At 41.2% G+C, this 9559-nt stretch overlaps 1 protein-coding gene across 1 annotated transcript; it reads left to right on the forward strand.

Moving 5' to 3' along the window:
• Positions 1-7699: 7699 nt before the first annotated feature.
• Positions 7700-8281, forward strand: LOC149110940 (uncharacterized). Its single transcript, XM_089292354.1, has one exon. The coding sequence runs from the start codon at positions 7700-7702 to the stop codon at positions 8279-8281; it is 582 nt and encodes a 193-aa protein (XP_089148480.1).
• Positions 8282-9559: the final 1278 nt, after the last annotated feature.

Consider the following 9559-nt stretch of genomic DNA (forward strand, 5'->3'; position numbering starts at 1 on the left):
CGAGCTGAAAACACGTGCAAAGTCCTGTGAATTTGGCGATCAGCATGACCTCATGATCCGCGACCGAATTGTGTTTGGTGTGAGAGATACCCGACTGAAAGAACGACTGCTCCGTGAATCGTCAGACCTTACCCTAGAAAAAGCAGCAAGTGTTTGCAGAGCCGGCGAAGCAAGCTCGAGTCAAATAAAGGAATTGGAAGATTCTGACAAGAGCGTTCCAGTTCATTGGGTCGGAAACAAGTTCAATTTAAGGCGTCCAAAACCGCCGCGTCCTAAATTACCGTTCAACTGTTCGAAGTGTGGTACTAAGCATCTACCAAAGTCATGTCCTGCGTTTGGAAAGCTTTGTCTCGTTTGTAAAGGAAAAGATCATTTTGCCAGAGTTTGTCCGCAAATGAAATCTTCCGTACACGTAGTCACTCCGAGCGATCAAGGCGCCATTGGTGGAGTCGAATTAGAAGTTCAATCAGATAATGGAGATCAAGAATTATTTATTGGAACAGTGACTAGTGCACCGCCTGTCGAAGACTCGGCTTGGTTTACGAATTTACGTGTCGGCGGAACACCGATTAAATTCAAACTGGACACAGGAGCCGAAGCGAATGTGTTGCCACTCAGTGTATACTTGAAACTCAGAAATAAGTCACCGCTTTCGGAAACCAGCGTCATTCTCTCATCTTATGGAGACTTCAAGGTTAAACCTGAAGGCACACTAAACTTACACTGTGAAGCTCGTGGAATGAAAGAAAACCTGCCATTTTTTGTCGCCGCTGTTGAGTCACCACCGATTTTGGGACTTTCAGCTTGCCAAAAATTAAATTTGGTCAGAAGAGTAGAGAGTGTTGCCCAGGCGCCACTCACAAAGGAAGAAATTTTGGATGAGTTTCCTGACGTCTTTACTGGACTGGGCTGTATGGAAGGCAGTTATCACATTGAATTGGATGATACAGTTGAGCCTGTCATTCACCCACCACGGCGAGTGCCATATAGTCTGCTTGAGAAGCTGAAAGAAAAACTCCAGGAGCTAGAAGAGAAAGATGTTATTCAGAAAGTGGACAGACCCACCCCGTGGGTTAACAGTCTCGTCATTGTGGAGAAACGTGATGGGTCCCTATGCCTGTGTTTAGACCCCAGAGATCTTAACAAGGCAATTCGCCGAGAGCACCACAGGATTCCAACTGCAGAAGACATAGCAAGTCGTCTAAGTGGCAAGAAAGTTTTCTCCATAGTGGATGAAAAGGATGGTTTCTGGCAAGTGTGTCTAGATGATGAAAGTTCTCACCTCTGCACATTCAACACTCCGTATGGCCGTTATCGCTTTAAAAGAATGCCATTTGGTATAAGTTCAGCACCAGAGGTTTTTCAGAAAAAGAATGAATCCATATTTGGAGACATTGATGGTGTGGAAGTCATATTTGATGACATAATTATCGCTGCTAAAGATGAGTTTGAGCATGATACACTCATGAGAAAGCTTTTGCTAAGGGCACGAGAAGCGAAAGTTAAGTTCAACCCAGCAAAGCTCCAGTACAAAGTCAGTGAAGTCAAGTACATGGGGAACATTGTGTCTGAATCAGGATTGAAGCCAGATGTTGAGAAAGTGCGAGCCATAGTTCAAATGCCATTACCCCAGAACAGAGAAGAGCTGCGGAGATTCTTGGGAATGGTGAACTATTTTTCTCAGTTTATTCCTAATCAGTCAGAAGCTACTGCCCCCTTGCGAAGCCTGTTGAAGAAAGATGTAGTTTGGATCTGGTCACATGAGCACACACAGGCAGTGGAGCATCTAAAGGAGATCCTGTCAAGTCAGCCTGTTTTAAAGTTCTTTGATCCTTCTAAGCCAGTCAATTTGCAAGTGGATGCCTCTAAGTCAGGTCTAGGAGCATGCATTCTCCAGGATGGCCACCCAATTGCCTACGCATCAAGATCTCTCACCCAAGCAGAAGTAAACTACACCCAAATAGAGAAAGAACTTCTTGCAGTGGTATTTGGCTGCAAGAGATTCAATCATTATGTTTATGGTAGACCAGTAGATGTTATGTCAGACCATAAACCACTGGTATCAATCACAAAGAAGCCACTGGTTAATTCTTCTCCAAGGCTTCAACGCCTGCTTCTGAGACTTCAGAAGTATGAAGTCAACATCTCTTATGTTCCAGGCAAATACATGTATGTAGCAGATACACTCTCAAGAGCCTTTCTGAATGAGCAGCCTACAGATGATGATTTGAACAATGACATGGAGGTGATGGTCCATAGCCTCATTACAAATCTTCCCATGACCCAGGAGAAATTGGCACAAATGAAGTCTGCAACAGCACAAGATGAAGACCTTCAGAAATTATGTACAGTTGTTAAGAATGGTTGGCCTTCCCACAGAAGCCAATTGCCTGCATCAATTGCCCATTACTGGAGTCTTCGTAGTGAAATTCATGAAGTAGAGGGCCTGTTGTTCCTTGGCCAGAGGCTCATAATCCCACAAGATATGAGACAAGCTGTCCTGAATTGTATCCATGAGAGTCACCTTGGTATTGAAAAGTGTAAGTCAAGGGCCAGAGCTGTAGTCTATTGGCCAGGCATGTCTACTGCAATTGAGAGACTGGTGGCTAAATGCCCAGTGTGTCTCAAGTATCAAAGAGAGAACCAGAAAGAGCCTCTCCTGCCTCATGAAGTTCCCCAGAGACCATGGCAGAAGCTTGGTGCAGACATATTTGAACTGAACACTAACTCTTATTTAGTTGTGGTTGACTACTACTCTAAATATCCGGAACTTTGTCTTATGAAAGACAAGACAGCTAGCTCTGTTATAACTAGCATGAAATCAATTTATGCAGACATGGTATTCCAGATGAAGTTGTTGCCGACAACATGCCCTTCTCAAGCAAGGCTTTCCGTAATTTTGCACGTGAGTGGGGATTTGAAATCTCCACATCAAGTCCCAGATACCCACAGTCCAATGGGATGAGTGAAAGAGCAATCCAGACCATCAAGAATTTACTTAGAAAGGCTTGTGCAGACGGAAATGACCCCTACATTGCTCTACTGGAGTACAGGAACACACCCATCTCTGGACTTAACGAGTCACCTGCTCAGCTGTTAATGAGTCGCATGTTGAAGTCCAAACTACCTACTGTGGAGTCTCTCTTGAAACCTCAAGTGGTTGATAGCCCCCAACAGAAGCTGCAACAGCGGAGTGATAAGCAGAAGATGTACTATGACCGGAATGCTAAGCAGCTGCCGAGTATTAAGGGGGGTGAAACAGCTAGAATAAGAAAAGGAAAGACTTGGGAGCCTGCCATCGTTACTGCACAACATAGTGCTCCAAGATCCTACATAGTTGCAACACCTGATGGTACCACCTACCGACGAAACCGTCATCACCTGCTCCCAACAGTCGAGTCGCCTCCACTGATCGCAGGACCAGCTATTGATGGGCCAGGCGTGCCTGTAGTAGCCGAACCGCCAGTTGCCATCCCACCACCTGATGCTGCCATGCCCTCCCTAAACTCATCCAGCCATTGCAGTCCTCAGACACAGCGTACTTCCAGCGGCCGAACTGTCAGATTACCAGCAAGATTCAGAGAGGACTATGTTATGAACTGAACTGTCCACACTCAGTAACCAGACATTGAATCAGACTGTTTTGTTTTTTTTATTTGCTTACTACTAGGCTGTGTTATTGTTGGTTATGGGGAAGTTCCAGTTAATAGTGACAACAGTGTGGAACAGACATTTTTAGCAATTTTCTGTGAATTGTTGTCACATAACTTGTTGACCTACTTTGTTATTCCTTTGTTTTCTTTTGTTTTCGGTTTTGTTTATTTTTTTTTTTTATTGGAAAGGAAGATGTCATGTTTAAGCTTGCATAAATTAGAATACATTATGTTGCACGTGACGAGTGGTGTTGTTGAATAAACGAATTCAAGATGTCGCTGTCTGCATCCGAGTCTTAGTGACAAACATTACAGTTGCTGAAGAGGGTCTTCAAGGTCTGTCCACATACAATTTTCTTGGTGAACTTAAAGATGAACTGGACGGGTCAGCCCAAGTTGTCATTGGAGAATGGGTCTGTGGGGCCCCTAAAAACAACGGCTATTCTTCCTAAAACCTGCACAAGGACAGGTTTGATGATGATTTCCAGAAGAATCAACAATCATGGTTTAGTGAACATGATGGGTGTAACAGAATAGTCAACTTTGGCAAATCACGACCTTATCCTAGTCTTACAAAGGAAGTTCCTGTGAGCACAACCCATTGAAGGAGACAGTTACTTCAAATTTGCTTCTTCTTACTCAAAACTCAGTTTCAACCAATTCACAATTAACAAGGGTGCTCAAAAGGATGGTGTTTTGGATAAGAAATTGAGCATAACCAACAAAGTGCAAGAAAAGCAGTAGAGTACAGGGGGTTTTTCATAAGCGGGTCATCAACAAGAAAACCTTCAGGACTTTCCCTTTCGGGTATAGAAAGGGTGTCTAAAAGAGTGTCTTAACAGGTGCCTGAGAAGGTGTCCAATCCATCATTTTGATCTTTCCAGCAGTTGAAGAACGTGATGGTGAACAGGTCATTGTGGGAATGGTTAGACCACTTTGGATAGACTAATCAGCATCTGCTGTTGATACACTGGAGGAAATGAAGACAGAATCAACAACAACAACCAGAGGAACACGGTGAAGGTAGAGGATGACTCGCTGCGCTGGCCAGAATGTGAGCATGTGTTGGAACAAAATGTAGAGAATTCCTTCTCAACAACCCCACAGATGAATCTTCTGATGAGACAAATTTGGAAAATGAAAACAGTGGACCTAAAAAGAAAGGGACTATTGCTAATATACCTCACTAAAAGCATGCTTTCCGCAATCTGTCTCTTTTTAAGATGAAATGAAACAGACTTAAAGGAACAAGTTCTTATCTGAATTTATAAGTAGTAAATGTAAGGAATTAATAACCGCATTGCCAGAAATGTCAAACTAGAATTTTGTCTGCTTCAATCTACTCCATTCATTATAGAAAATGTGTGGCGACAAGTTTTAAATTATACAAAACTATTTCACTCTTCTTGGCTTCAAAGATGACGTTGGCAAAATTGAGAATGTTCACCCCACTGGAAGAAAACATGAGGAACCTAGGAATATTATCTTCAAACTCTACAGCAGACCTTTCAAGTGAGAGCTACTTCTTATCACCAAGAATCAGAAAAACAAGCAAGCACTGAACAGAGTTAGATTTGTGGAAGACTTTACCCCTTATGACTTTGAAATAAGGAAAAAAGCACTCCTGATCATGAAAGAGGCGTTTGACCAAGGCAGGAAAGTGCGATTCACAAAAGGAAAGCTTTTCAGACGGTAAGGCTTTACCTGTAGAATAACTGTTATTAGTTGCTCATTTCGGGGCACAATGGCGGTGATCTTTGCAGTAAACACCAAGCGACTAATTCACTTGTGTTCAGACGGCTTGTGCAAGCCACAGAAAACGTTTGTCATTCTATCTTCTAATGTTCACTTTAGTTTTAAGATTAATTTTGTGTGTACCAATTTTTTGACCTTTCTTCTTAATAAAAGCTTTGTCTACAATAATCAACGGATCTTTACTTCATGCCTACAAAATTTATTCTAGATGTCTCCCCTGGTAGTTTCAAGTTTGTTGCCTTTGTTTTGTTCTTTTTTATATTTACAATTGATAGTGGGTAAATTTATTTCGTGAAATGTAAGTGGCATCAGCAACTTTCGTAAAAGAAGAACAATATTTACATGGTGTAAAAAGCAAAAAGCGGATGTTATTTTTCTTTAGGAAACACATTCCATGAAAGACGATGAGTTATTGTGGAAAGGGAATGGGGCACTTCCTTCTTTTGTTCACATGGGGCTAATAACTCTCATGGGGTTGCAATTTTAATCCAAAATGACTTTGATTGCTCTGTTGAAGAAATAGCAACAAAGATGGTTGTTATATTATGCTCAAAATTCTGTTGAAAGCTGAAGAAGATATTTTAGTTAACATATACGGTCCAAATCATGATAACAAACTAGTTCATTTTTATCATTCGGTTCTCCAAAGTACAAAGACAAATGATTTCGACACTGATAACATTATAATGGGAGACTTCAATTGTCCATTAACTCCTATAGTTCACAAAAGAGGTGGAAATCTCAGGCCCAGACAAAGTGTTATCAACACCATAGAACGTCTACATGGCAACTTAATCTGCATGATATTTGGCGTATTAAAAATCCCACAGGGGGGAGTTTTATGTGGAGTCAACCAGAACCTTTAGTTTTGTCTAGATTAGATTACTGGCTTATCTCACACTCGGTATCAGATGTTTGTCATGTCGATATCATACCATCTATTAAAACAGATCATCAAAATAGAATTTAAAGATGTTGGTGATGGTGTTAAGGGCCCTGGACTTTGGAAATTAAACTGTTCTTAATTAAGAGATGAAGTGTATGTTGACAAAATAGATCGTATGATTCCTAGTTCCTAGAAACACGAAGGTAGAGTAGATCTGTCTGATCCACACTCAGTATGGGACTGGGTTAAGTATGATATTAAGAAGCATTCTAGAAAATACTCAATGAATAAATACAAAGACGAAGAGAAGAGCAAGAACTAAACGAACAATTTCAGAAGGTGCATTTACTTTTTCAAAATGAACCATCCGAGGAAAATTTGTTGACTTTAAATGTCCTGAAAGAGAGAATGGAAAAAATGCACAAAGAAAAAGTGGAAGGTATAATTGTAAGATCCAGAGCACGCTCACATGAACATGGAGAAAAGAATTCTAGGTATTTTCTTAACTTAGAGAAACAAAATCATGTTAAGAAACACGTTCAGAAACTTCGGCTAAGTGGCATTATTACTTCTGAACCTTTCAAATTTTACATGCTGAACAGGAGTTCACCTAAAGTCTATAAATCTCAACGTGTTTATGCACAACAAATGGAAGCCTCCTTTAATTATGACGATCTTCGAAAACCAAAACTTTCAGGAGATTATATACAGTTTGGTGAAGGAATTATTACCTTAAATGAATGCTCGAAGGTCTTGAATTCTTTTGCTTTATATAAGACTCCTGAGAACGATGAATTGCCAAAAGAATTTTATTGAACTTTTTGGAACTCGGTTGGAGAACTGTTTGTGGAATCTTTCAATGAGTCTTATAAAAGGAGAAATGAGTCCATCGCACAGAAAGGCTGTAATTACACTGATTGAGAAAAAAGATCAAGACCGTTGTGATCTTAAAAACTGACGACCAATTTCCCTGCTAAATGTTGATGCAAAAATTTGCTCTAAAGTTATTGCCAAAACGACTGAAGTACGTGCTGCCAGTTTAGTACATGAGAATCAGTCAGGATACATCCCAAGTTCAAATCTTTGTGACAATATTCGTTCAATCCTTGACATAATGGAACATAAAAAAGATAACAACAAACCCGGTATTTTATTTTTTATTGACTTTGAAAAAGCTTTTGATAGCTAAGAATGGGACTTTCTTAATAAATGTCTAGGACTATTTAATTTTGGACCAGATTTTATAAGATGGGTTAATATTTTTCATATGTAGTATATTGTATACAGCGTTTATTGCCATGTGTGCATGTTCATTAAAGTATTCTCTTGTGTCCGCCATCTTGAGTTACACACGTGTTCTTCCTCTCCAAAAACATAACATTTCTGGCGACGAGGATGCTAAAATATGGCCAGCTTAGGGAAGATTGAAGAGTTTGACCCTAAGAATACAAATATCAACCACTACTTGGATCTACTGGAGCAATATTTCATGGCAAATGAAGTCAAAGCTGATTCTTCTACTTTGCATCAACGTAGAGCCATTTTGATTTCAGTCATTGGCGGGAAAGCATATGACATTCTAGCAGACCTGTCTTCACCGGCCTCTCCTTCCTCCAAGAGTTACGCTGAATTAAAAGCCATTTTAAAGAAGCAGTTCACCCCGAAGAGATTGGTTATCTCCGAAAGATACCGTTTTCACACCTTCGTACAAGCAGAAAACACCAGTGTTTCTGAATTTGCCGCTCAACTTCAGCGCTTGGCTTCTACATGCAACTTTGGCACCCATTTGCCCGAGACCTTACGAGATCGGTTTGTGTGTGGTCTTCAAAGCAGAGCCATTCAAAAAAGGTTGCTAACAGAAGATGTCAATTTTGAGGGAGCTCTACAAATAGCTCAGGGTCAAGAAGCTGCAGAGAATGACATTGCTCAACTCAATCCCCAACCTTTCAGTTCTGACAAAGTGCACAAGGTTTACAATACCCAGTGATCACCACAGGCTTTTTACAAAGAAGAAAACAAGCGACCACCTAAAGTACCACCTTCTTCAGGCAATCAACAAAATTCCACCTGTAAGTTGTGGTAAGCTGGTACATCCACGATCCAGCTGTAAGTACAGAAATTCTACTTGTCATAAATGTAAACGAATGGGTCACATTGCTGAAGCCTGCATGAGTAAATCCACCAGAGTGAATGCAGTGGATGAAACCACAGAATACGATCAGCCAGCTGACCCCTTCTCCATGTCTCTTTATACCATTTCTGCTGGTCAACATGGAATCAAGGTTCCAATTGAATTGAACAATCAGTCTGTGTTAATGGAACTTGACACAGGGGCTGGTATTTCCAAGGAGACTCACGCTAAGTATTTCAAGGGCGTTCCCCTTCAGCCTAGCACCACCAAGCTACATGCTTACACTGGTGACCCCATTCATGTTCTTGGTCAGTTCAATGTCAATGTCAATGTCAGATACAAGTCCCAGTCTGCAGCCCTTCCCCTCACTGTTGTTGCTGGTGCTGGACCCTCACTTCTGGGGAGAAATTGGCTCACTGAAAATTGTTTGAATTGGAAAGAAATCTTCCATGTACATGTTACTGAGGCTTCAGTTTTGTCTGAAGTCACTCAAAAGCTGCATGCCGTCATTCGAAACCACTCAGATCTATTCAAGGATGAACTCAGAACTATTAAAGGACTGTCTGCCAAACTTGAACTGAAAGACGGGGTTTCACCAAAATTCTTCAGAGCCAGAACTGTGCCTTATGAACTCCAGCAAGCAGTTGAAGAAGAATACAATCACCTGGAGCGAGATGTTATAATTCGTAAAGTTGAATTCAGTGATTGGGCCACCCCAATGGTGCATGTTCCCAAGTCTGATGGGATTACTCGGTCCTGTGGAAACTATGCTATCACAGTTAACCCTCATTTGAATGTTCCAAGTTACTCAATTCCACTACCAGAGGATGTCTTTCACAAGCTCAGGGGTGGACCAAATACACCAAGCTGGATTTGAAGAATGCATATCAACAGCTTACCCTTGATGAAGAGAGTCAGAAGTTTATCACCATAAACACCCACCATGGCCTCTACTGCTATACCTGTCTACCATTTGGCATTGCATCATCGCCCGCAGTCTTCCAGCGTACCCATGGACGTCATCTTGCAAGGGTTAGACCAAGTTGCTTGTATCCAGGATGACATTCTCCTCACTGAGAAAGATGATGCTGAGCACCTTAGCAATTTAGCACGTGTATTAACCTGGCTTGAAGA

This window comes from Orbicella faveolata, unplaced genomic scaffold, assembly GCF_042242905.1.
Source record: "Orbicella faveolata isolate gen_17 unplaced genomic scaffold, um_ofav_v1 contig_24, whole genome shotgun sequence".
NCBI classification, from domain to species: domain Eukaryota; kingdom Metazoa; phylum Cnidaria; class Anthozoa; order Scleractinia; family Merulinidae; genus Orbicella; species Orbicella faveolata.